This window comes from Penicillium vulpinum, assembly GCF_028829585.1.
Source record: "Penicillium vulpinum strain IBT 29486 chromosome Unknown utg000004l_segment0_segment0, whole genome shotgun sequence".
Classification (NCBI taxonomy): Eukaryota; Fungi; Ascomycota; class Eurotiomycetes; order Eurotiales; family Aspergillaceae; genus Penicillium; species Penicillium vulpinum.
In genome coordinates this window covers 5,646,115-5,671,703 of record NW_026643244.1, presented here as the reverse complement: position 1 = coordinate 5,671,703, position 25,589 = coordinate 5,646,115, and the positions used below count along the sequence as shown (strand labels likewise).

The window sequence follows — 25,589 nt, the reverse complement described above, 5'->3', positions numbered from 1 at the left end:
GCGAATTAGGCAGGGCCTTTACGAGATGAAGGTGGACTCGGAGAACATAGTTCCCTCCTCGGTGATCTCCTGGTCGCCGATTTTCATCTTCAACGATAGCTTATCCTGGGGCGAGTACTGTGCAAGTTAGTTAGATATGGATTCTTTTGGCAATAAACGAGAAATGAGGGCATACCTGGAAGATGTACGGCCGAGTACCCGCAACACTGCCAGCAATGCTCTTAATGAAGCCTGGTACTTCAGCCATAACGTCGATGCGATCCAGTCGGGGGCCGAGGGGGCCGTCCACCTCAGCTGTGAGCTCTTTGCCATCGGTTGTCTTGCCGCTCCAGTTCCACTTGATGGACTTGGGCGCGGGCCAGTCGCTGCCCTCGTCCTGGCCGCTTTCTGTGTGCACCACTCCGTTGCTTGTGCCAGCGTAGATTACCTCACCATCCTTGACGATACCACCAACGTTGACCGTAGTAGAGCCGTAGGAGGGGGGAGTGGTGTACTCCATCATGATGGCGGAGTAGGTGGGGGTCTGGAAGTTGATGAAGTTCCAGCGGGCGGCTATATTTTTTTTTGTTAGCAGTGTGGTTCTACTCAATATCTATATAGAGCTTCTTACCAGCGTGGTGAGGCTTCATGCCCTGCAGGGCCATGATGAAGACACCACGACCGCTGAGATCGTAGGTCTGGTCCTTGGTGATGATGCTACCCTCGACGGCGCAGCGGGGCCAGAAAGCGTGGCGCATGGAGCCCCATGGGTTCTTGGGGTCAGTTCCAAAGTATGAGGTTCCATCCTTGCCGACAACAAAGCCAGGTGCGGCCTGGGAGAACTTGAGATCCACCAGGGCTCCGCCGTTGACGGTGGACTTGATAGTGTAGGAGTTGCCCTCCTCATTGAGGGTCAGCGACAAATTGTCGGCGCCGAAGGAGAGCATGTTCTCGTCGAACATGTAGTTGGAGAGCGGGTCCGAGTACCACTTGTTGTCGCCCTTTCCGCTGCGGTCGAAAATCTTCACGTTGAACTGAGCGGTGGTGTGGATTCCGCTGTAATCGGGGACCAAGAATTAGAGTCAGTTACTGTAGATCTTGATTTCGGGGTAGAAGCTTCACGCTTGTACTGAGTGTTTCTTACACAATGTTGCTGTAGATAACCTGAACGAAAACTAGGGTCCCGTTGTCGGCCATGATGTAGAAAGTCTGGGTTTCGACATTGGTGTAAGAGTATGCGCGCCAGCGCAGAATCTCCTTGTTCACGTTGGTGAAAGGAGTTGTCTCTGCCTGCTTCGCAACAGACTGGATAGCCTCCGGGCCATAGATAGGCTCCTCGGTGCCCACCACGGCGGAGAGACTGCCCGCATGGAATTGGTCAGTATAACCACAACATGACAGGGTCGATCGGAACCTACGTTGACTTCAACCAGTTCATTATTGCGATAAGTTTTGGATTAAAAAAAAAAACTGGAGAAAAAGAAAAGAAAAGTGAAAAGGGAGGTGAAGGGGAGATCGACGCGGGGCCCGAGAGTTTCTAGTTCGGATGTTAATGGGACTCTCCGGATGAGAGGTAGATACACCAAATAGTCGATCCAAAGGATGACAGTAGAAAGTAGACCTAGATATCGTAAATATCAAGATCGAAATGAGAAAAATGAATCGATCAAAAGCTCAAGAAGCTCCTTAAAAAGAAGAGAAAGGGGAGTACCTTATGACGTTGGGCTTCTTTGGCTCGCTTGCCGCCTTCGACCAATCAACGTCGTCAGCGGAAAATCTGCAAATCTTCCGAATTTCAATCTTCTGCTTTTGGCCTTTTTGGAACTATCTCAACATATCCATCATGGCACGAAACGCATTGTCCAAGGACGTCTTTGTTAAGCTCATCGTCGGAGCTGGTCAGGCCAGTCCCAGTCCCCCTGTTGGTCCGGCTCTGGGAAGTAAAGGTGTTAAGTCCATGGACTTCTGCAAGGTCAGTCTTTGTTTACCTAGGTACCCTGTGGAGATCAGCAGTTCATATATTAACTATATCCCTAGGAATTCAACGCCCGCACAGCTCACATCAACACTGGCGTCCCCATCCCCGCGCGTGTCGCTATTCGCCCCGATCGATCATTCTCCTTTGAACTCCGCACCCCAACCACCACCTACCTCCTGCTCAATGCGGCTAATGTTGAACCCCGGAAGAACCGGCTGCGTGGTGCGATGAACCCTGGCCATGAATTCTGTGGCAAGATTTCCCTTAAGCACGTTTACGAGATCGCCAAACTCAAGCAGACCGAGACGCGGCTATCAGGCTTGTCCCTGGAGGGATTGTGCAAGAGTGTCATGTCCCAGGCCAAGTCCATTGGTATCCAGGTCGTTCCCTGAGCATGACAAGGACAATAGACTTGTATAATTATTGGTCATTCTAGTAGTGCTCCAAGGGCTACTGGTTTTGATTTGGATCATTTTACCGGGCGTTTTCTGGGAAATTAGGGGGTTTTTTCTTCCCCCTGTTGTACGATACCGATTATTATTAGTTTTCCAGATTGCATGTCATATCTGTTGATTGCAATCCAAGGGTCATTTCGCATTGAAAGTTGCTTGGACCTTCCGGGGTATGGTAGTACGTAGAGTGACTTGTCAAAGTCAAATATAAACCGGCTAATCGCTGTAATGCGATTGGAATGAGGCTGATATATGATCACACGCCCATCCCATTATCTAGCGGTGAGACGCCCCCGAGTTTGTAGGTATTCTTTCTGATGACTGTACCAAGAGAGATATCGGAAGACTTACATATGAGGTCACAGACTCCCACATGTTCGGAGCGGACTTGGCATATAAACTACGTGACTCAGTCCGACCTCTTGGCACGGCCAAGAATGTCCAACTATGAAAGAATGTGTATAACGTAAAGATCGCATGATACTTGGCCTGGAGTCCGAAGAGTCTGGGGAATATAGAGAGCTGAGTCTGGAGACCATGACCGGATAAATCTGGCTGGAACAGCCCTATCTCTCCAAGGCTTTTCGGACGAACTTACGGACTAATGGAGTCACCAGATATACTAACCCCGTTCAGGCAATATTCCAGATCACATAAAGACCAGATCTTACATGGCCTGCATTAGGTATTAATACTCCGTAACTCCGTAATAACCTTGGAAGTATACTATGTACGTAGGTCCGGGAGTCGGCACGGGTCGACATCATCTTGAACCTCTCCGCGACCATCCGACTTATGAGGTAAGGTATTCCTCGGTAGATTTAGGCTGTATTTTGATATATATATCTGCATGGTCTGATTGGATACAAAGTGAAGTGAAAAAAAGAAATAGAAATAAAGAAGTAAATGGTAAAAACTCCGGAGAGTCAAAGTACTACATAGTACTACAACATAGTACACTAGTACTTATCTCACTCCCCCCACTCGCCCCCAAAAAAGCAAGTTTGCCTGAGGCCCAGACTTCTCACATCTCCCCTCTTCTCAGCTTTCTCTCTTTCACTTCTTTTTACAACCCTTTCTTGCTCTTGCATTTTATCATTTAGAACCCGGGATACCCGGATTACTGGATTCCTTAGAAACCAGACCCGGGGTGCTCTTGATCGCATTCGGCGGGAGACGAAAAGTTAAAAAAGGGAAAAGATTTGCCTCCGAGTCTTTGACTTCTTAGACTCTTAGAGCAAATCGCCCCAATTCTGTGACCTTGACAGCATTTTGAACTGGTCCTCAGTTCGCTATCTCGGATCCTTCAAAGCTCTCATCGTGAGGGGCATGTGTTCCACGTTCTGAGCTGGCGTCGAAAACTATGACGTCTGAAATGAGTGATTCGATACCCACCAACCTTACGGATTCAGGTATGTCTTGGCCATGCTGATCGGTTGTGATGGTGTATCCCTAAATTCCTGTCAACCGTCTGACGCATGTCTTGTCTCCCCAGGATCCCAAATCATGCACCCCACCAATATCCCCGACCAGGCTTCGGAGCCCGGTGACGCCGATGCCACGTCAAGAGCTCAGCCTAGTCAGGTCCGTTTCTCCTCCATCACAGAGGAAATTGAACCAGATCGATCCAAATTGTCCCCTCTACCAGAGCAACCACAGCAATCTCTGTTTGATGAGCAAAATTTATCTACAGACGAGGAACAATTACGGTCGCTGGCGATGAGTATGCAGGGCGCACAGCTTCAGGAGTCGCGCCTGCGCAACTTCTCTTTCGACGCCATGTCTCTTCCGTCTTCCAGGGTATGTCATTATCTATTTTTAATTTGCCATCGGATGTTCTTCCGAGGACTTCAATATCTTCATGTCTCAAGTGATATTTATTTCTCTTCCGACACCGGGCTTTACGCCGGGGTTTGATCAGAGACTTGGTGCAATGTGGCAAACATCGTCATCATATTAACTTTGAATCTTCATAGGTTGCCTCTCGAGACTCTCGAGACTCGAGCGTTCGTAGCGGACATGGCAGCGGACATGGCACCAGTGCCTTTGCCTCCCCACATGCGTCTCCTCCGGTCTCTGCCGTACAATCGCCCCCTCTTACTCCAGCTGCAACCCATTCTCGCGAAGGCAAAACCAGCGAGAGCTCCTCCCTGAAAGCTCATAGCCGACCCCACGTGCAGACTAATTTCACCCCTGAAGCATCACCTCCAGTCGGATCGACCGACAAGAACGGCACGTCTCGACCCGCTTCCTCCTCCCGACCCGTGTCCACCGATCACCTGCCCACTAGACAAAGTGAAGGCTCGGAGCGGCCTAACGCTATCCAACTACCGAGACATCGTGCGCAGTTCTTCATTGGAAATGACGGGGGCTCCCAAGAAGAAAGCCCCCCTCCCACTCCAAGAGAGTCTCTTACCCCGCCAGGTACTATGACGCCTGTAGGCGAACCTAATGACCCATATGCGCGCCACAAGCGACCACCCCAGTCTAAAAACCTTTCCCAATTGGATCCCCGGTTTATCTTCAGCGGTCGGGACGTCAAGCGATCATTTCGTCCGGGAGCTCCACGATCCACCAGTGCAAGTGACCTCAGCAAGCCTACTGACAAGCGAGGCATATTTGGTTCCAAGAAGGAGCACGGCGAGAAGACCCTGGGCCACCAGCATCAAGGTTCTATGTCTGAGCTGAAGCGATTCTTCAAAATGGGCCATCGCAACAAGCGATCCGAGTCCCCGACGTCCATGCCTAAGAAGTCGAGTCGATCATCTGGGAAGTCCACTCCGTATCAAATGGCTCCGGACAATGTTCCTTTTGCCGATGACCATGGTTTGAATTCTAAATATGGAAAGCTGGGCAGGGTACTCGGATCTGGAGCTGGTGGCTCTGTGCGTCTTTTAAAGCGCAACAGTGACGGTGTCACCTTTGCAGTGAAGCAATTCCGAGACCGCCACAACTGGGAGAGTGTAAAGGAATACTCCAAGAAGGTGACTGCAGAGTTCTGTATTGGCTCCACCTTACACCATGGCAATATCATCGAGACCTTGGACATCATCCAAGAAGGCACTCGCTGGTACGAGGTCATGGAATATGCGCCGTTTGATCTGTTTGCTATCGTGATGACGGGCAAAATGAGCAAGGAGGAAATCGCCTGTTCTTTCAAGCAGATTTTGAGCGGTGTGGCTTACATCCATGGCATGGGTTTAGCCCATCGGGATTTGAAACTGGACAACGTGGTGGTGAATGACCGTGGCATCATGAAACTCATTGATTTCGGAAGTGCCGTCGTATTTCGCTATCCTTTTGAGAATGACATTGTCTCTGCTTCAGGTATGTATTTCATTGTTCTTTCTGTCACAGTTAAATGGTTATTGATTGGCATTTGCAGGTATCGTTGGCTCGGATCCCTATCTTGCACCCGAGGTCTACGACGAGAAGAAATATGACCCCCGTCCCACGGATGTTTGGTCGCTGGCGATCATCTTCTGCTGTATGACCTTGCGCCGGTTCCCATGGAAGCAACCGCGCATGACCGACAACTCATACAAGTTGTTCGTTTCCAGCCCAACCCCAGGCACCCCGGTTCCCGAACCAGACCCACGTCGTCGGCCCAAGTCGACACCCGATCTTCCTTCCGAAGGCCAAGACGCTAAGCGTCTGACTCCTCGCTCGAGCGGACCTTCTGACCAGTCGGGATCGGAGCAGAACGGAAATGTAAATGAAAACGGAGACGAAAACAAAGCAGAGCCCTCGCAGAGGGACGGTGATCGCTCTCCTGACACTGCTCAGAAGCAGACCAGCCAAATCAGCAATAGTCCCCCCCCATGAGCGGCCCACTCGCACGACCAGCAAAGAGGCACCACCGGTTCAGCCATCCTCCCAGAATTCTGGGCAGCGCCAGGAAGTCATCAAGGGCCCATGGCGACTTCTCCGGATCTTGCCGCGGGAAAGTCGGTACATCATTGGCCGCATGCTGAAAACCAACCCGAAAAATCGAGCGACACTCGATGAGGTACTGTCGGATGACTGGGTAAGGAACATTCATGCATGCCAACAGGACGGAACTGGTGAAATTCACAATGCCCCCGGCCATACCCACGTCCTCGAGCCCCCCGCTCAGAGCCCTGCCGTGGCTAGCAAAGCTACCAAGGCTAAATAATTATCCCTTCTTTGTATCAATTTCTTCTTGTGTCTATATATCCCCTTTATCCTTTGAGAACGGGGTGGCACTCTTGTCCCCTTCCCTTTCGCGTTTACTGTGTGATTCCCTACGAGTACTGTAGATGATTTTGGTGGTTTCCCTCATCTCCCCGACCATGTTTGAGATGAGTCGATATTATTCTTGAATAAACTTCTGCGGCATTTTATCGCGCTCAGGTTTCTCTGAAGACCAGAAGAAAACAGGGCACTGGCTCTGACTCGACGATGGATGTTACTGATAGACTTGGTGTGGGATCATCTCGATATGTGTTTTTTTTTTTTTTCAGAGCATTCTTTTGTCGAGGCTCACACTTGTGCGAGAGAGCTTTTCTTAACTAGTAGATATATGTCAATACAAACAACATACTGTATACATATATACTCTTTTAGATCGAACTTGATGTAGGACCTCGGGAGATCGGCGATATCGGGTGGCCTCACCGCGGAGCAAAAGAAACTGTCAGCCGCGGAGCTTCTCCGTTCAGTCCGCTTCTGTACAACATACTTGGTTGCTCTCTTCGTACCTCCATCCAATTGGCCATGTGCTTGTGATAGAAAGATTTCAATATCCAATTCTATCTTACAAAATGGCCCAACCTGACGGGGAGCCATTGGTCTCCTCCCTGTGGACGAGGTCACTAATTGTAACCTTCTCCAAAGCTCTCCCCAGCAGTATTCCTCTAACAGCTCTGCAACTATATAGTCTGGTGCAATTGCAGGCCTAACTGTCGACTGCTCCCTCTATCCCCTCGACACCATCAAAACCCGACTCCAAAAAGCGCGCGACCACACCGCACCCCAAACCCGACTCTCTCTACGCCAAACCTTCCGCGGTATCTACGCCGGCCTCCCATCCGTCCTCTTTGGCTCTGCCCCCTCCGCCGCCTCCTTCTTCATCGTCTATGATGGCGTCAAGCGCACCATGCTCCCGCCCCAACCCATTGGCAGCAAACCCAACCCGCAATCCCGCTCCCACATAATCCTCACACACTCGCTCGCCTCCTCCCTCGGCGAAATCGCCGCATGCGCCGTGCGCGTCCCAACAGAGGTCATTAAGCAGCGCGCCCAAGCCGGTCTCTTCGGCGGCTCGAGTCTGCTCGCACTGAAGGACATCCTGTCCCTGCGACACGCGGTCTCAGCAAGTACAGCAAGTCCTTCAACCCCAGCACCGAAGCGCGGCTACGGCCAGGTCTTCCGCGAACTCTATCGCGGAGCCGGAATCACAATCGCCCGCGAGATACCCTTCACCGTGCTGCAATTCACAATGTGGGAGTCCATGAAGGAAGCCTATGGCAAGCGGTACCTGCGAACCGTGGAGACGGCCTCGTCTCTCGCCGAGACGCAGATCCCCGCTTCAACAAGCGCCATGTTCGGCAGTATTGCCGGCGCTATCGCGGCTGGCCTGACTACCCCGCTAGACGTGATTAAAACGCGGGTTATGCTTGCGCGACGTGGAGACGGGGGCGTTGACGCGCCGGTTCGTGTTAAGGAGATTGTGCGCGGGATTGCGCGTGAAGGGCCAGGTGCTTTCTGGCGTGGTATTACCCCCCGTGTAACCTGGATTGGTATTGGTGGGGCTGTTTTCCTGGGAAGTTATCAGTATGCTTCGAATACTCTTGAGGGGCGTCGGGAAGTGCAGGTGGAGAAGGGTCTTTGATTAGATTTTTTTGACTTGGCCTTGGGGTTTGTATATTATTGCTATATAGAAGGTTGGAAGAACATAGATTCTGGGAAGCGATGTTGGTTTGGGCAATTATATATGTCATTATTTGTTTACTTTGCTAGGAACTGCTTCACTCGATTTTTAGCATCCAGCTCAAATCCTGAACTTGCTCCTCAGTCAGAAGTTCTTCCATCTTGCTTTTGCGCAGGAAATCATGGTCTGTAAACTCAAAACCAGGGACAACGACCTTGGTGACTTGTTAACCGCTACCATTTCAAAGATGTGGATCTATATATGCACAGAAACCTACCTCACTGATCAACAAACCTGAAGAAGTCTCTCCCTCGGACTCATCTGGTAACAAGAAAGAAGCTTTATACTTACCCCCTTCAACAACCCACTGCATCCTCTCCCCAGCCTCAACACCAGGCCCAACAACAAATGTTTCAATCCGCGCCGTAGCATTCTCAGAACTGCATCCCCGCATGTGATTCTGGCCCCCTACCTCATCTGCATGGATAATGACATACCGCCCCCGTCCTCTCTGCCAGATGTGAACCGTGCGGCTTTGATTACGGTGGAAAACGCCTAGTGGGCGCTGTGGCGTGAGGAGGTAGTGGATTGTCGAGCTTGCGGAACGAGTTTCGGGATCTGCACCTGTGTCTGTGACTGAAGTTATTGGCTGGTGAGGGTTCGGAATGCGGCGCGGATCTCGATCCGTCTCGGAGAAGTAGCCGCCTTCTGGATGTGGGAGCAAATTTAGGGCGTTGATCGTGGATTGAATTGCGGGTGCTTCTTGCGTTGGAATTAGAGGAGGTGGGTATGATGGTTTTATTTGGGAGATTGGGATGTCCATTTGCATTTTTGGATGTTGGTTTTTGACGACTTTGGTTATACACACATACGTAACTTGTAGAGCTTAAGGAGAAGAGTAAGTTACCTGTGTAGAAGTGAAGTGGCGAACCATACGTATGACAAAAAGCATATAGATATAAAACTCTCTAAATGAGGTTACATCATGTGTCTTCTCGTTCCAAGGTTGCTTCCGTGTTATATGTCTTGGTAGTGGCTGGGAGTATGCAATATCCCTATATCAAAAGCCTAGAACATATTCTATAAGTTGAGCCCAAGGGCCAGAACAATGAATAGCCTCTATCAAATCTCATCCGAGGCCAACAATCTTCTATGTACTAATACTATGTACCAACTTGGGTCTGTAACACAGCAAAAATCACAATGAACCAGATATACAAACTTCTATTTTAAATTGTCCATGTATGGTAAGGATCTCCAAATGATGCTGATCTATCCCATATCTAAGACTAATTAGCTCGCTACCTTGTCACAAGCGATCATTGGGATATCCTGCGAAGCAATACTCGGGATATAATTTCTAGGCTGCTTCAGTCACAACAGCAACCAAGAAGACAAGGCTAACTTAGTGCCCAAAATGGCGTTCAGCGTCTAGACGTACTAACCCTGGTCTCAACAAAGGGCCACCCAACTTGTCAGCCGATGACCCCAGCTTCTCATTCACTATGAAGCGAGTTGGCATGAATGTGGCAGCTTACATGTCAAAGCTTGCCTTCTTGGCAAGCCAGTCTCTGTGCAGTCAGCAGAAATGAATAATCAGCCGATCAACTCGCTCACCCTCACTTCCTTGAGATACAACATGTAGGCGATGGATGTCATCGATGAACGTGGTGTGACTCCTTCAATCAACACCCATATAACTTCGGAATGTGAGGTTCTTTTCAAAAAGATGTGAACTGCAGCCTTTCAGGCCGCAAACTGAACATGACCTTGGCGATGCAGCCAAGCTGTTCTATAGGGTTGTTCGGTACGAGCTTAAGTTTCCCTTAGACCGCGAACGTAAATCTGTTGGGTCATGGATTTCCCTCATTTATAAAGCCATTTGGGGGCGGGCAAAATATCATCCGGTTGATGGAATTGGCGGAGAGTTTCTCTCAGAAATGAGAAGTCTTTTGGATCTGTAGATAGGGTAATATATAGTTGTGCATTGCGTAGCTTTCTAAAAGGTAATGTTTGTAGAGTAGTACTACGACACAGAAGATGTAGCGAAATAGCCAGGAATAACCAGAAATAACCGAGAAGCATTCCAGGAGGGGAGTGGGAGGCTGCCTATGAAATAGGTGTTAGACAAAGATTCCACCTGATCTATTATTCTATTGATTCTACCTAAATCAGATCAGTATCTAAGGTGTTGGATATAGTAGTAACATACTAACATAGGCAGTAACGAAGTATAAACACAGCCGCTGACGGCCCCTGGCGCCTCCAACTTTCCAAGAGAAACTTCCCCTCATTTAAGAGTCTTCCCCTTTGTCGCCTCTTTCTTGGCTTTTTTTTACTTCTCTTCTATTTGATTGTTACGAATGGCACTGTGACGTTTACGTCCCCACCAAAACTCAACGTGCGATCGGCCTCGAGGGCAGATAAGCTCCGCATTCGCATCTCCGCAATTGGCTTCACTCCTTCAACGCTGCATGTATGGCACGCAAACTAAGCCACCAGAGGGTCACCTATGGTAAGTTTGACACTATGCACCTCCTCTCAGTTTGTTGACTGTGTTTCTCTGTGTTAGTCCTCCCTCTGCCTGATGCCCCAGGTGGCCACCGGTTGGGGGTCAATGGCTTGGCTGTCGACCGCCAAAACTCCATCTTGTAAGTATCTTTCTCTCATTATACTGGGATCTAGGATCTCGGTGTGAACAGTTGCCACGTTTGCGATCGCGATCTTTTGAAAACCAGGCCCCCTTACACGTGGGTTGCACGGATACTAATACGACATCCCCTCTTCTAGGTACTCCGCCGGTCGCGACGGCGCCATCTGTTCTTGGGATCTTGACTTTCCTCTTCCCTCCTCGTCTGACGAGAAAAAGCCTAGTCCGACCGGCTTCAAAACCCAAGTCCAAGCTCATAGTCATTGGATCAACGACATAGTCTTGGCACAGGGCAACTCTGCGCTCGTTTCCGCTTCGTCCGACACGACTGTGCGACTCTGGCGCCCGCATTCTGAATCCACTGAGGTGCCAGAGCGCATTGGAAAACATACCGATTATGTGAAGGCGCTGGCGAGCCCTGGTAGCCATGCCACTTGGGTTGCCTCTGGCGGTCTTGATCAAAAGGTTTACCTTTGGGATTTGAATGGCGGTGGAGAGGTATTAAACATCAATGCCGGTGGAGAAGACTCGACAGACAAAGGCTCCGTCTATGCGCTGGGCGCGGTCTCGTCGGTGCTCGCCAGCGGTGGCCCGGAAAATGTCGTCCGAGTATGGGATCCCAGGTCTGGGAAGCTAGTGACCAAGTTTGTGGGCCATACGGACAACATTCGTGATATTATGATTAACCAATCCGGCGATACAATCATGACGGCGTCGTCTGATCAAACGATCAAGATCTGGTCTCTTACAGCGGGTCGATGCATGAATACCCTGACCATGCACAATGATAGTGTGTGGTCTCTTTACTCGGACCACCCTGATCTCTCTGTCTTCTATTCAAGTGACCGATCTGGCTTGGTGGCAAAGACCGACATGCGAGGATCGGCCGATCCCGACCAGGGCATCAGTGTCGCTGCACTGCAAGAGCACGAGGGCGTTGTCAAAGTTGTGGCGGCGGGAGACTACATCTGGACAGCTACTCCCAAGTCTAGCATCCACCGCTGGCGAGATGCTGATACTACACTTGAAATTGAGGCGCCGCCTGATCCAGCCCGTACTATAGACTCTGCTGCAGCGCCCGCAACCCCTTCAAAGAAGGGACCCAAGAAGATTCCATTTAATTCTGTTTTGCAGTTATCAGCGACATCGATTCTCGGCGGATCAGCCCCTAAACTGAATTCCTCGGAGCCTAACTCGGAGGCAATTGGCCTAACGATCCCAGTTCATTCACAGCCTGAGGAAACCATTGAAGGCCAACACGGCTTGATTAAGTGCTTGATGTTGAATGATCGGAGGCGTGCCCTTACTCAGGACTCGGCAGGAGAAGTTGTTCTCTGGGATCTGCTGAAGGTGATTTGGTTACATCTCAACTGCCAAGTATAAGACATCGACTGACATGAACCTAGTGCATCCCCATCCAAACCTTCGGCAAGCGTCATATAGATGATGTTGAGTCAGAGGTAAACACTATTGATAGTATTGGACATTGGTGTACCACCGACGTGCGTACTGGCAGATTGTCAGTCATTTTAGAGCCCAATCGCTGTTTCGACGCAGAAGTTTATGCCGACGAGATTGATCTGCCACTACCTGATCTGCATCAGTTTAGAGACGATCAAAGAAGTGAGTATCCTTTCCCTTGGACTATCTATTTTCATTGCTGTCAATGTTCGCCGATATTCTTCGCCATACTGACAAGACGCAGTTAATCTTGGCAAATGGATCTTGCGTTGGCTGTTTGCTCCTGTAGTGGACGAGGAAATTCGACGAGACAGCGAATACCGCCAAGCTGCCATCGCGAGAGCAGAAGAACATGCTCGACTGAATCCGCTGGGCACATCCCTGCCTGGCGATGATATCCCTCGCAGCATTGGTATACCTATATCGAATCCTCATCTCAGAGCGACTGATTTCCCTGGTAGCCCAGGCGTCGGATTTGGAATCAATGTTGGCACACCATCGTCAAATTACTTCAGCACTTCCATGCAGAGCAACTCTCCCTTCCCAAACTTTGAAGCAGAGACACCTGATGCCTCAGTGCTAACAAATTCTCATCTTGATGGCGGGCCATCATCCTTCTCCTCAAGTGATTACTTCTCGAAAAGGCCTATAGCAGCCCCGCAAACAGACACCGACAAGTCACTTCTATCTCCGTCAGATGCAGCCTCAAATCCAGGGGTTGCTCAATCCCCCGCAGAGCCCGATAAGGAAGAGCGGAAGAAGGGGTCACTGTTTGGAAAGAAGTTCCAAATGAATTTCCCCAAGTTAGGTCGTAATTCTACGGACACGAAGCCTCAGATATTGGAAGAAAAGGCGGAAGAATCAGAGATCTCCTCTATCAAGGAAGAGAAGGTGTATGAGCCCAATCTTTACGGCGTGGTTGACCGCATTCGTGATGATTATGAAGAATTCCTGACTACACATCCAGGTCAGGAGTTGGAGACGGCTCTTTTGCCCAGCGACGAGGATGAAACTCCGCGACTAGAGATTCCATCTCGGACTGCAGTCTTCATCCAGGAGGAAACTGTCGATACTGCCGTTGCTTCGGATCTCTACAGAGGTAGCGTGGACCGTATTGGCGAAGACCTCGAAAGGCTCAACAAAGCAATTCCTCATTGGCTTGGTGAGCTTCTTCTGAAGGTAAGTCTATTTCCTCGTGATATTTTGCTTTCCCTCTTACTGATCATTCGTTATAGAATCAAATTCCCTTCAAGGAACAGGTCAAGATCGCTTTTGTATTGAAGCCATTTGATGATTCCTTGCCGCCAGTCGTCAAGCCTGAACCGTATGTTTCGGATTTTCCCTACCCTAGAATGCGTATTGTTGATGAAACTAATCTCATCTATTCATCCAGCCCGGCTCCCAACGGTGCCCCTCCGGGCAATTCGAACACCAATAACAATGGCTCTCGTCTCAACGCCAACCGCATGCTCCGAACGAAAAAGATTCTTGCTTATGTTGCAGAGCGCATTGACCCTGTAAACCCGGATGAATCAGCAGAGTCCGTCATGCCACCAGAGGAGTACCTCGAGCTATACTGCCAGAAGATGGTAAAAATTTCTCCCATTTTGTACAGTCGGTTATACTAATCATCTTCCACCAGCTCTGTCCACCAAACATGACACTATCGACTATTCGCACGCACCTCTGGCGCACCTCGGGAGACATGGTTCTCCACTACAAGACAAACGGCAAGAAAGAGATCCACCCGCCCCGGTCTCTCCTGGGAATTGATGAGAACCATGCCCGTGCGGAAGAAACCCAAGCTCCGAACGTGAATGGGAACGCAAACGGAAACGCAAACGGTGAAAGCCATGCACCTGCACCTCCTGGGAGTATCCATTCGGTGACCAACTCGGGATCTGTGGCAGGCTCTGTGATTACCTAGTGAGAAACAGCAGTCTTTTAGGCCTTTTAGGTCTACTTTTTCCTTATTCTTCTTTCCTTTCGTTCAAACAGTACATTTGATATTTGGCCTACACCGATCCTGCATAGGTCTAGTACATATGGGCGAGATATTTTATTTTGTTTTTATTTTGTTTTGTTGATGCCCATCGCATCTCCTATTTCTCTTCTTATGGTTATTGCTGTGGGGCCTTGCTTTTGCCTCGCAGCTTGCAGCTTGCATTCTCATGTAATATTGTTGACGGTAACAGCAGCGACACTACTAGCGAAGAATCGAACTTTTGGATCCTTCAATATGAATCAATTATTGGCGTATTCTGTTGTACCTTCCGTTTATTTGCCCTGACTGAGTACATAGCTACACGAATAAGAGACTCAAGAGAAACTAGCGTACTAACTAATCCTATCAACGCTCAATTGTTCGCTTTGTTCATATATGATCACCATGAGGACTCTCAGGAAAAGACAACAATTGCATTGCATGACTATAGAAAACATGGATGACAATTATGACCGCAAACTTGAACAGTCATCACCCTGCACAGGGCTTATAACAACCACATTCTCTCTACCTGCAGATCCTCCCAGCCCTCAATCAAACAGCCACTTCCACCCTCATTTCCAACAACACATCTAGGTACACCCACCAGCACGATTGCTAAGACAAACATCACCACCCTGATCCCCACTCCCATATCCCTCACAAGAAGCACTAGTCTTCCCCTCAGCCTTGACCTCCTGATTACAAGCGGTCCAAGTAGTCGAGAAAAACCCAACACGAACGTTATAAGTAGACCAACTAATACAGCAATTCGATCCACCCTGCTGCTCGCAATGACTGCGCGGTGCCTTCCCAATCTGCTGATCAAACTGACAAGTCGTACCAGAGATACAAGAGAAGACAGTGCCACACGCACTCCACAGCACAGCATGTGCAGCGCTAGTCGAGAAGCTCGACCGCTTCGAAATGCCCTTGTTGGCAACGGTGTTGTTCCCCGCAACGTGCGCAAGCAACGACTCGACGTCGCCGGCCATGTCTGCGTCGCTCGAGTCGTATTTCTTCGCGTATGCGGCTTCGGTTAGCATCCGCGCTTTTTCTTCGTCTGTGCTTGCGGAGTGCGGGTTGAGGCTTGTGAGCCAGGCCTCGGTGTCGGTGGAGTAGCCCACGTAGCGGACGTCCACGTCGAAGGCGCTGAGGTCGCCCTTGGAGTCGGGGAAGTAGTCCGAGGCTGCGTGGCTGATGATGAAGCCGGATGATGGGGCTGAGGCGGCTTGGGTTGAGGGCAGGGCGCTGCCGGTGATTAGCTGGGAAAGACCCAGGATGAGGCTCGTAATGAGGGTGCTGGAAAGCATCTTGGAGAAGCAGCAGATGTGCTTGGTTGAATGGATGTTGGAGAGCTGTCGAGATGATTGCTTGGTCTGTTCTGTTTGCAAGCTCTCCTCCGTTCTTCATCGGGGTTCTTATAGTCTGGGCTTCTGCCCGTGTAGTCAGTGAGATGCACCTGGCTGAGCAGGTTGCCCTGACCAAAGAGGCAATTCCCATGCGGACAACGTTTTCCGCTCACGTTTTTTGCTCAAAATTGGGTATGCGTGGGGTTACATCCACTCAGGTAGGAGACACATGATACCGTTAGGGCTTATTATTCTCGTATCCATGCCGATGAGACAGTTGCCTTTGTGGGACTGGAGTATTCGGCTAGCACTAGTTGAGAGTCGTCGAGGACAGCGGGCGTTTTCCTCTCTTTCCCAAATGTGGCGATAACTGAAGTGGATTGGAGAATAGCGCTGAATGTGGCTTGCAGATCGGGTAAGCTCACAGCCTGATAGTATACAGGTAGGTGTTTTAAGGAATGAAAGCCAGGCAATGAAGGAGGCTTTTTGATTGTGTGGAGCAAATGTTGCTCTACTCCATTTTCTTATTTCTCAGCAAGATATACTTTGTATGGTTTAACAGGAAGAGTCATAATAATAATCCGGTCAAAGCAAGGAGTAAAAATACGAAGCATGAAGCATGAAGCATGAAGCAGAGCCCTAGATCCCCTGCATAATATATGCGCTAGATTCCGCTTTCGGTATGTAACTCATTCTTAAATTAGCTTAGCCTAGGAGGCAAAAACAAGCTAAACTAAGCTTGCACTAGAGTAACCAATACCGATACTAATCGCTATTCACACCAATAAACCCAAAACTGTCTGCCTAATTTAAGGCGGTGATCGACGGACTGCGGCTTCTCCCACCTCGCCCCCGGAGATCAACCTTCCCTAGTCCCCATGTGGCATTTTGCGCCCCGTGACTCAATCCTTCTTCCCATTCGGAGTTGGAATTGGAGTCCCCGTAGGGATCTTAGTAAAATCGGTGCTACCGCACGAGCGGCATCGCAGTTGAGGTTTGGCAATTTGGGAATTAAACAAGGGCAAATAGCGGGTCGTCAGAAACACCATAGCTGGGATAGAGAGCATCCAGATAGAGGCCAGGATGAGGAAGGTCTGGAAGGGAGCTGTTTCGAGTCGTTCCCCGATGAAGGCACCGCAGTGTAGTAGGAATGTCTTAAGTGAGGCTGACGATACCATGCTGGATGATTGATTTGGATTGTGTCTTAGCGTTTAGAAAGCAGGAATATCTAGTTGAGGATGGGGAAGAGGGAAGAAAAGAGGTTGGGGATCCGGGAAGAGTATACCCCGTATACCCCGTAGTCTGTACGGGGTATCAAACAAAGACCAAGATAAGCGTCTGCCTAGAGTCCATTCAAGACCTTGGAATGTCTTAGATCTGCAATCTCAAATAGGAATACATCTTAGTATGCAGACTTGTCACATTTTGCTTATTTTTCCTCTATATGTATGGCGTATTCTCACGTGCAGGTCCCTTCAGGGCTGTGATTTGGGAAAATGGCAAGTTTACCCTCATTGGCTGAAGAAATTAGGCTTGGAGATCATTTTCAGCGCTAGAATCCTTCGAGACCTTAGTAAGAGATAGTTAGCTGATATGGGCAATTTGCTTTTTCTCATGCAGTCAGCCTAGTTTTCGATCTATATATATTTTAATGCTTCATTGGTCAGCATTTCCCAAGTTCCCACAAAATTAGAGCGTTCTTGTTTCTCACGGAATATGTGATATTGATTCCCATCATCTGTTGAGTTAGTTGGGATTCGATTCATGTATCATTTTTGACCATCTTTATTGAAAATGCTTTTTTCTGAGATGTGAAGTTTGGTACACTATTGTGTCATTCCTTGGCATTGGCCAGGCTCTTAGCTCAGCAAAATATCAGAGATCATTTTAGCGAACACTAGATGGTTTCAAAAGTGAGGATTTAGAATTAAGGAGACTGGCCCATTTGGGGGGTACAACATGTGATGGGAGAAAAAATATACGGGCGCTTGGCGTTGATTATATATATAAAAGTGTGGGCTGATCCAGCGGGGGAAATAGGAAAGAGAGTACTATTGAGGCTGAATTGCCATACCCCCTTCTGCCTGTACTTTTTTTTACTCCTTTTGATTTCTTTTCTTAGGATTCTAAAAAGAAATCAAAATCAAAATAAGATATAGTAATAGATATATAGTAGAAAATACAGATATAGAGTGAGACCTAAGGAAACAATAGTACAATCTAATACAATCTAATACCTAAAAGGGTTCGCGTTCGTATACTAACTGGGATCCAATAGGATGCAATGTATACAGTTTAGTTCACAATAGTTCGATAATTCATATATCACATAAAAACATAAAAAGATCAAAATGAAATCTATGGAGTGAAAAGTCCGAATGTCGTTGGGTACAAGAAAGGCGGGAACCCCGCCTAAATCCGAAACTCGTTCTTCTTCGCCTCCTAACATCATACCACCTCCCAGGGCATATATCCTCAAAATGACAAAAGCGTTGGCCACGAATGAATATCCATATAATCTTGGGGCATACGGGAAGGTCATTACGACCAGCAGTCCTGAGGCCCAAATATGGTTTGACCGCGGCCTTGTGTGGGCATATTCCTTCAATCATAAAGAATCAGTCATCTGTTTCAAACAGGCACTTGTGCATGATCCATGTTGTATGATGGCCTACTGGGGCTTGGCCTATTCTCTCGGCCCCAACTACAATCAGCCCTGGGATTTCCTCGGCAATGACTTGACAGCCGTGGTGGAAAACACATATCGAGCTGCAATTAAAGCTCGATTTCTCTCTTCAAAGACATCTCCGGTGGAAAAGGCCCTTGCCAAGGCAATTTCCGCCCGCTATCAGAGTGATAAGCCTGCTAGTATGGATCAATATGCTATTCAAAATCTTGCATATGCCGACGCAATGAAAGAGGCATACGAAAATTTTACCGATGATTTGGACGTGGCCGCTCTGTACGCTGATTCTTTGATCAGTCTCACTCCCTGGAAATTGTGGGACATGGTGACCGGCACACCAAACCCTGGTACTCGTACCATGGAAGCAAAGAGTGTGTTAGAGAGAGCTCTCAAACATAAAGATGCTTGCAAACACCCTGGTCTTCTGCACACCTACATTCATCTTATTGAGATGTCGCCCTTCCCAGAACTAGGCCTGCGAGCGGCAGATTACCTCCGCGATCTGGTTCCAGATGCGGGTCATGTCAATCATATGCCGTCCCATCTGGATGTGTTGGTTGGAGACTATCGAAGTGCCGTCCGCGCCAACCAGCGCGCCGCCGTTGCAGACGAGAAATATCTTGCGCGAGAAGGTCCATTTAATTTCTACTCCGTGTATCGCATGCACACATACCACTCACTCATCTACGCCGCCATGTTTGCGGGCCAGAAACAGGCCGCATTTACAGCCTTGGACCGCATGGAGGCGACTCTGCCGAAAGAATTGCTCGCGGCCATGGCAGACTACATCGAAGTCTTCATGTCTGTACGCGCACACGTCATGGTGCGATTCGGCATGTGGGACGAGCTTATTGAGATTGCGATCCCCGCAGATCCAGAGCTGTACTGCATGACGATAGCGACGCTGCACTACGCCAAGGGCGTGGCGTATGCAGCGTCAGGGAACGTGCCCGATGCAGAGCGCCAACGAGAGCTGTACCGAGCAGCGCGGAAACGAGTCCCCGATACGCGCTTGGATTGGCCTAACAAGTGTATTGAGATTCTGGGGGTGGCGTCAGAAATGTTGGATGGCGAGATCGAGTATCGTCGTGGGAACTACACAGAGGCGTTCGCGCATCTACGTCGCTCGATTGAATTGGATGATGGGTTGGGTTACAGTGAGCCCTGGAGTTGGATGCAGCCCACTCGCCATGCATACGCTGCTCTTTTGCTAGAGCAGGGCCATGTTGCGGATGCTGCGGCTGTCTACGAGGCTGATTTGGGTATTGATGGTTCTCTTATCCGCGCTCGCCAGCATCCGAATAATGTATGGGCTTTGCAGGGATACCATGAATGTTTGGTACGTCTCGGTCGGAATGATGAGGCGCGTGTTATTGCACCGCAGTTGGCGATTGCGGTTGCCGTGGCTGATGTGCCTGTAACGTCTTCATGTTTCTGTCGTATTGATACCTCGGAAACGCCCAATGTCGGCAAGAGTTGTTGCAAATAACATTTTGAAATTGATAATGTATGTAAATTGTTTTTTCTAACTTATACTTCAAATTCATTACTAATGCAGAAAAGCCTTTACGGCTATGTACATATTCTTGAGATTCCAGATAGTTAGTTAGAGCCTTTGCAGTATTATAATCAGATTCATCAATCGCCGATATCGGGTATCTGCCAATGACGAGTTGATTCGGTGTTTGGTCCAAAGATCAAACGCCGAATCAGAGCTAACTTCATGTCCTGAGACAAAGTATACTTTTAACAGAAGCAATAGAAGCAATAAATAAAGGTAGATCCTATCACATCAAAACTGCCCTCATCTGATCAGGGTATAAATATCACGTGCCGTGGTGACGTCCTACGCAGAGATAACCATTTACTAACTATTCCTCAAACAATAAGAGAAGATGCCTCGTGTTACGAAATCACCAGTAAAAGCTGCGTGTCTGGCATGGTGCGTTACATACCTTGTCGACCGCTCATTCTTGCCTTGAGCTCATATTCTGTAGTCGAACATCGAAAACGCGTTGTGACGGCCAACAACCCTGTGGCAGTGTATATCCAACCGCCTTATCATAGTGTACATTGGCTAACTCATTGATTAGTGCTATAGCAGAAAAAAAGAGTGCAGTTACCAACCCAGTCGCCGGGGTGGTCCTCGCAGAGGAGCCCGGTATGAAGAGGCACAACGGCGACCAACTGCAGGCAATTCTCTGCCATCTTCAACATCAGGTATCACCAATGAAATTGGTAGCTCAACCCTTCCTGAATAAAAAGTCATTATAATATCTAACTATTGGCCAGAGCCATTTCTCGATAACATGATTGGTCTGGTCTCACCATTCGCTGGGATCCACAATCTCGATCTCTCCCCAGATTCTTTGTCAATTGCAGATGGAGCCCACCAGATATGGGGTCAGCTCACCCCACATGATGACAGCTCCTTTGATTCAGCCCCTGTGCGAGATATAGGGTCATCGGTAATACGCGCCTATCAATCTGAAGCGGAAATGTTGGTGCAAAGAACCTGATTCAAAGTATGACCGACTACTAATCAGACATACAGTGCCAATGCCTACTATATTTATATCCATCCATATTTGCCTCTGTTGCCGCCTCCCATAGTATCGCAGAATGAAGACCACCCTACTGTGATCAGGCCATTTGGACAAAGTTCTCAAGCAGAAAAGTCCCACCTGCCTTATTGGCCGACATCGTCTCTAAGTCTTGCTTTGTCTGCAATGCTGGTCCTCATACCTACCTCCGAAGACAGCTTTCCAATGGCCGAAATGAACCTCGCGCTTAGACGGTCGTACGCACAGTTATTTGCTCAGGCCGCACTGGCTGCTCTGGAAACCGAGATTGACGACTTGTCACCTGCTTTGAGCACTAATGTTGCGGAGATAGAATCCTCTGTAGCACAAAATAGTTTGCATCCGCAAGTTCCAGCTCAACTTGGTCCGGTTCTAGCTCTCGTGGTTCTTGCCATCTATGAGTATTGTCAGCGTGGTAATATATCCAGAATGCGGGCTCGAGGTAACCAGGCTATCACAACTGCTATGGATATCTCCTTTCATAGACTCGACTCGACGGTGACAAAGTATTCTGAGGCACAGAGACGAGCTTGGTGGATGACGGTTAGTGAGAGAGATATGTTATTGTCGGAGCTGTTGCTCACTGGTTCTATAGATTTGGGTCACATATCTATCGTCAAACCTGCATCTTTCTGTAAGAACATATGAATACTCTCACTGACCGATTTTGACTGATTAATATCCAGCCACCAATTGTTTCTTTGGATGATCCGCGAATAACTACGCCCTATCCCAAATTTGATGTTCATCAGGAGGTATTATTCATCTCATCTCATAACTCTCCAATCCTCTACTGACTGTTACAAGCCATGGCCCATAATGATGAAAGCCCAAGAGGCTCTTTTCGAGTCTAACAAAATGGTCCAGAACATCGAACGAGTGGATGAGACAGCCGTTCTCTCCAATTTCGGCACCCGGATACGCAATCTGGATTCGAATCTTGTATCTCTAATATGTGAAGCAGACCGCCATCTTTTAACGACTTTTGATGAAGGTCCAGAGAGATCTGTAGCTCAAACCATGTGGATGATCAGCCGCATGTTCATCCATGCGTGAGTGATTTATCTTCAGCCTCAATAGGTATTCTACTGACCTTTCTAGTGCTCGCACTCGCCTGCACCGCTTCCGTGCCTTCATGGACATCCCACTTTTCCTCGACAGATACTGCGATCTTGCAGCAATCAACAGCGCAGATTTCCCGCATCAAACATCTGCTCCCAAGTGGGTGACAGACTGCGAGGCCTCATTCCCGTTCACGGAGCAAGAATCCTCGACTATCTGCCTCAAGTCTTCGCTTGTGGTAACGACAATATATCGTACTTTGCCGTATCCGAATCCACTTGACTCGACCTTCTCTTCTAGATCCACAACATATCCGAAAACTATCCCTTACTTTGCTTGCTCGGCTATGCAGAGCTGCTACGCTCTTCTCATGCTATTGCATCGATTGCGTGCCTCTCTAGCGACGGATCGGCTTGCGGATTGTTATCACCTGCTTAGTAACCCTACTCCCGAGTCGGAGATTGCTGATGCTGAGAGATTGAGGGAGGAGCTGAGACATGGGGTGGAGGTTCTTGGCAGTTCTCTGAAATCGGATGTGATTTTTGAGGGTGTTGGGGGTATGGGGCGGGAAATCGAGGGCGCTTACCTGGCTGCTTTTCCTAATTGATTTGATGTCTAAATAGATATCCTCAGAAATTGGACATTAAACCTCAGTAAAACGGTGTTCTAATTGATTCCCCGAAAATAATATCACAACGATGCCATAAGTAGAAACTAAATTACATATCCAGCTAATCGTTCTAATGTATAAATCATATGCGGACCCTCGCTGTGTCATAATGTTGATTTGCTGCAATGTATATAGTTGAGCATGCGAGCAACATATGTAACTCAGCAACCGCCACTTACGTTACTGTGAATACCAGGATACAAACATACTCCCATCTCAAAATTACCCGTTATTTTTTAAAATAATAATAGAATCCCAGGGACATATTTATGTGAAGGATGCCTGGTCACGTTCTCGGGAAATTAATTAGCCGAACCGACGATATCACCCTTAGGTTCTCCTGCGCGTCAAGTAATCTATATGTCGACGATGATATTGAATTTTCGAGCCTATGTTTGATTCCATGGAGAGTGGAAATGGCCGGGAATATATCGATCTCGCCATTTCTGTTCCAGCGTTGCTTCCAGCAAGCATGGTCCGGATCGCGACGGGCTCGCGTCAATTATGGCAGCACCAAATATGGAACGAAACCCGGTGATAATGACACTGTGCAGCTTCCAAGGAGGGTTGGTAAGCTTTAAAGATTGTGAAAAATTAGTCTGTATCTAGAGAACTTAGCTGATCGCGAGATGGTAGGAATTGCCGTCAGTGGTGGCGCCGACTCCATGGCTTTGGCATACTTATGCAAGCAATTGGAACGCTCTTCTGATATTGCTGGGGCTATTTCTGTCACTGCTTTTGTTGTAGATCATCGTGCTCGTTCAGAAAGCACTATTGAAGCACAAAAGGTTGCTGGGTGGCTTCGTGATATGGGTATGTTCCAAGTTGGAATCTTTAAATTTTTGGAAGATTATTTAACCATTCTTAAACAGATATCAGAACCCATATTCTCAGTTTAGACTGGTCTGAAATTACATCAAGTCAGAATCAATCTTCGCCAAAGTCTGGAGCATCGAGTCCCATGCCGTCTGCCTTTGAGACACATGCTCGACGGCTCCGTTTCCAAGCCCTCGGCATAGCTTGTCATGAGTTCAAACTTGAAACACTGCTTCTAGGCCATCATCAAGATGACAATATTGAAACCACCATTTGGCGGCTCTCCACTGGGGCAACTGGGTTAGGTCTTGGTGGCATCGCCGAAGTTGCTCGAATCCCCGAATGCCATGGTCTCTTCGGGGCTTCTGAGAGCTGGTCAACTACATCAATCCCCACAAAACCACCGACAAACCCCCAAGTCAGAGTCCGGTTCGATAACCAGAAGCATGGGTTCATCACATTTCCAGACCCAAACGCCAAGACAGATAAAATTACCTTCAACCTCACATCTAATGCAAACATGGCAAGTCCTGGCATATTCATCTGCCGACCTCTGCTATCTTTCACCAAAACAAGTCTTCTGGAGACCTGCCACAAAAACAAAGTCCCCTACGTCTCCGACCCAACAAATTTCGACCCAACCCTCACTCCTCGGAACGCCATCCGCAGCCTTCGCACCTCAAACTCCCTACCCCGAGCACTGGAATCACAATCCATCCTCTCCCTAATCCGCTCAAGCCAAACCCTCCTCCAGAGGTCAGACGAGCTTTCAAACTACCTCCTTTCATCTCAATGCCGAATTCTAGATTTCAATCCCAAAGCAGGGTCGGCGGTCATTCAATTCCTGGATACAACCCCAGCATCCATGGACCCGCAACTGGCAACATTATCAGCGTCTCGAATGCGGCAGATCCAGACCATCGTTCTCCGCCGCATCACAGAACTAGTCTCCCCATTCCCCGATAACCATTTCTCGCTACGCAGCTATGAGTCTCTAGTCCCCAATGTGTTCTCGGGTCCAGATGGCTCTCATGGGACAGGCCAGAAAAGAAGAAATGCCTTCACGGTAGCCGGGGTTCTATTCCAGCGTCTCGCAAACGAAGCCTCCACGCCTGGAAAGTCCCAAGACCCACGTCTCGGTGATAATATCTGGTTGCTATCCCGGCAACCATTCATGAGAAATCGTGATCCCGTGACGCAACTCAATGTTTCGCCTAGTGGTAGTTTTACTCAGTGGGTTTTATGGGATAACAGGTATTGGATGCGGCTTCGTCTCGTTCCGATCGACTGTGACCCCAATCAATTAGAGGATCGACTATTAAGTCTTCCGCTTACAATACGACCACTCCATAAATTTGATATTGAACGGATACGCAAAGATGCGGTTAATTCAAGGCCGCAGAGGATGAACAAGGATTCTGTTGTCGAGCAGAAAATTCCCGGGACTTTTGAGCACCTCAAAGCCCTCTTGTCCGTCGAAGCGCCTGCTCAGCTGCGCTTCACTTTACCTGTGATATCAAGGGAAGGCGTGATTGCCAAGCCAGGAAAGCCTCTTGGTCAGAAGATTTGGCAACAACTGGCATTGCCAACTTTGGACTATCGGCTATCCAGTCATTCAACTAAGTATTCTTCTCTCAATGAGGTGGAATTGATACATCTACGCTGTCGCTGGAAACTAAAATGGCAGTGGATGTACAAAATGATTGATACTGAGGCACTACGCTTGATGGGCTGGCCGGTGGGTAAAGATGCCGAAGACGCTTAGTGTACATGAAAATAACACTTAGACAAACAAAAAAACAAGCCCTGTAAAAACTTGATCTCCTGAGCTATGCATGCATGGTCAATGGCTACCTGTGCGGATAGGCCAATATGAAGGGTGACAAAATAGGAATGAATACAAGTAAGATAGGCTCATGGATATGTATCCAAATGAATGGGTGTTCAAAGGAAAGTAGAGAAAGGCTTGTGCGATATCAAAATACAAGGTGAAAGGAAAAGATAAATGTAACAGGTGTCAGGCT

General features: G+C 48.5%; 12 protein-coding genes across 12 annotated transcripts; 8 read left to right on the top strand and 4 right to left on the bottom strand.

Moving 5' to 3' along the window:
• Positions 1-18: 18 nt before the first annotated feature.
• N7479_010621 (survival factor 1 family protein) lies at positions 19-1,417 on the bottom strand (the record flags this gene model as incomplete). Its single annotated transcript, XM_057258312.1, has 5 exons — positions 19-117; positions 176-552; positions 611-1,035; positions 1,124-1,339; positions 1,398-1,417. The coding sequence occupies 5 exons, from the start codon at positions 1,415-1,417 to the stop codon at positions 19-21; spliced, it is 1,137 nt and encodes a 378-aa protein (XP_057105770.1).
• Positions 1,418-1,822: 405 nt separating this feature from the next.
• On the top strand, positions 1,823-2,349 carry N7479_010620 (mitochondrial 54S ribosomal protein uL11m; the record flags this gene model as incomplete). Its single annotated transcript, XM_057258311.1, has 2 exons — positions 1,823-1,951; positions 2,017-2,349. 2 exons carry the CDS (start codon positions 1,823-1,825, stop codon positions 2,347-2,349), a joined length of 462 nt encoding a protein of 153 aa, XP_057105769.1.
• A 1,423-nt stretch (positions 2,350-3,772) lies between these two features.
• N7479_010619 (uncharacterized protein) lies at positions 3,773-6,565 on the top strand (the record flags this gene model as incomplete). Its single annotated transcript, XM_057258310.1, has 5 exons — positions 3,773-3,821; positions 3,905-4,209; positions 4,386-5,736; positions 5,795-6,169; positions 6,222-6,565. The coding sequence occupies 5 exons, from the start codon at positions 3,773-3,775 to the stop codon at positions 6,563-6,565; spliced, it is 2,424 nt and encodes an 807-aa protein (XP_057105768.1).
• A 628-nt stretch (positions 6,566-7,193) lies between these two features.
• Positions 7,194-8,263, top strand: N7479_010618 (putative mitochondrial carrier protein (Pet8); the record flags this gene model as incomplete). Its single annotated transcript, XM_057258309.1, has 2 exons — positions 7,194-7,250; positions 7,310-8,263. The coding sequence occupies 2 exons, from the start codon at positions 7,194-7,196 to the stop codon at positions 8,261-8,263; spliced, it is 1,011 nt and encodes a 336-aa protein (XP_057105767.1).
• Positions 8,264-8,399: 136 nt separating this feature from the next.
• Positions 8,400-9,131, bottom strand: N7479_010617 (cupin domain-containing protein; the record flags this gene model as incomplete). The annotated part of the gene is made up of 2 exons (XM_057258308.1): positions 8,400-8,516; positions 8,580-9,131. The coding sequence occupies 2 exons, from the start codon at positions 9,129-9,131 to the stop codon at positions 8,400-8,402; spliced, it is 669 nt and encodes a 222-aa protein (XP_057105766.1).
• A 1,649-nt stretch (positions 9,132-10,780) lies between these two features.
• On the top strand, positions 10,781-14,340 carry N7479_010616 (WD repeat protein; the record flags this gene model as incomplete). The annotated part of the gene is made up of 8 exons (XM_057258307.1): positions 10,781-10,817; positions 10,875-10,953; positions 11,093-12,302; positions 12,359-12,575; positions 12,658-13,592; positions 13,649-13,737; positions 13,807-14,002; positions 14,056-14,340. The coding sequence occupies 8 exons, from the start codon at positions 10,781-10,783 to the stop codon at positions 14,338-14,340; spliced, it is 3,048 nt and encodes a 1,015-aa protein (XP_057105765.1).
• A 650-nt stretch (positions 14,341-14,990) lies between these two features.
• N7479_010615 (uncharacterized protein) lies at positions 14,991-15,710 on the bottom strand (the record flags this gene model as incomplete). Its single annotated transcript, XM_057258306.1, has 1 exon — positions 14,991-15,710. One exon carries the CDS (start codon positions 15,708-15,710, stop codon positions 14,991-14,993), a length of 720 nt encoding a protein of 239 aa, XP_057105764.1.
• A 941-nt stretch (positions 15,711-16,651) lies between these two features.
• N7479_010614 (uncharacterized protein) lies at positions 16,652-16,927 on the bottom strand (the record flags this gene model as incomplete). Its single annotated transcript, XM_057258305.1, has 1 exon — positions 16,652-16,927. The coding sequence occupies one exon, from the start codon at positions 16,925-16,927 to the stop codon at positions 16,652-16,654; it is 276 nt and encodes a 91-aa protein (XP_057105763.1).
• Positions 16,928-18,229: 1,302 nt separating this feature from the next.
• On the top strand, positions 18,230-19,924 carry N7479_010613 (tetratricopeptide repeat protein; the record flags this gene model as incomplete). The annotated part of the gene is made up of 1 exon (XM_057258304.1): positions 18,230-19,924. One exon carries the CDS (start codon positions 18,230-18,232, stop codon positions 19,922-19,924), a length of 1,695 nt encoding a protein of 564 aa, XP_057105762.1.
• A 406-nt stretch (positions 19,925-20,330) lies between these two features.
• Positions 20,331-20,954, top strand: N7479_010612 (Zn(II)2Cys6 transcription factor domain-containing protein; the record flags this gene model as incomplete). Its single annotated transcript, XM_057258303.1, has 4 exons — positions 20,331-20,377; positions 20,433-20,478; positions 20,529-20,673; positions 20,728-20,954. 4 exons carry the CDS (start codon positions 20,331-20,333, stop codon positions 20,952-20,954), a joined length of 465 nt encoding a protein of 154 aa, XP_057105761.1.
• Positions 20,955-21,203: 249 nt separating this feature from the next.
• On the top strand, positions 21,204-22,635 carry N7479_010611 (fungal specific transcription factor domain-containing protein; the record flags this gene model as incomplete). Its single annotated transcript, XM_057258302.1, has 5 exons — positions 21,204-21,560; positions 21,613-21,651; positions 21,704-21,772; positions 21,825-22,069; positions 22,119-22,635. Coding segments are annotated over 5 exons (1,227 nt in total), but the record flags the coding sequence as incomplete, so codon positions are not given.
• A 530-nt stretch (positions 22,636-23,165) lies between these two features.
• Positions 23,166-25,330, top strand: N7479_010610 (tRNA lysidine(34) synthetase; the record flags this gene model as incomplete). Its single annotated transcript, XM_057258301.1, has 3 exons — positions 23,166-23,319; positions 23,386-23,562; positions 23,622-25,330. The coding sequence occupies 3 exons, from the start codon at positions 23,166-23,168 to the stop codon at positions 25,328-25,330; spliced, it is 2,040 nt and encodes a 679-aa protein (XP_057105759.1).
• Between the last annotated feature and the right edge of the window lie 259 nt (positions 25,331-25,589).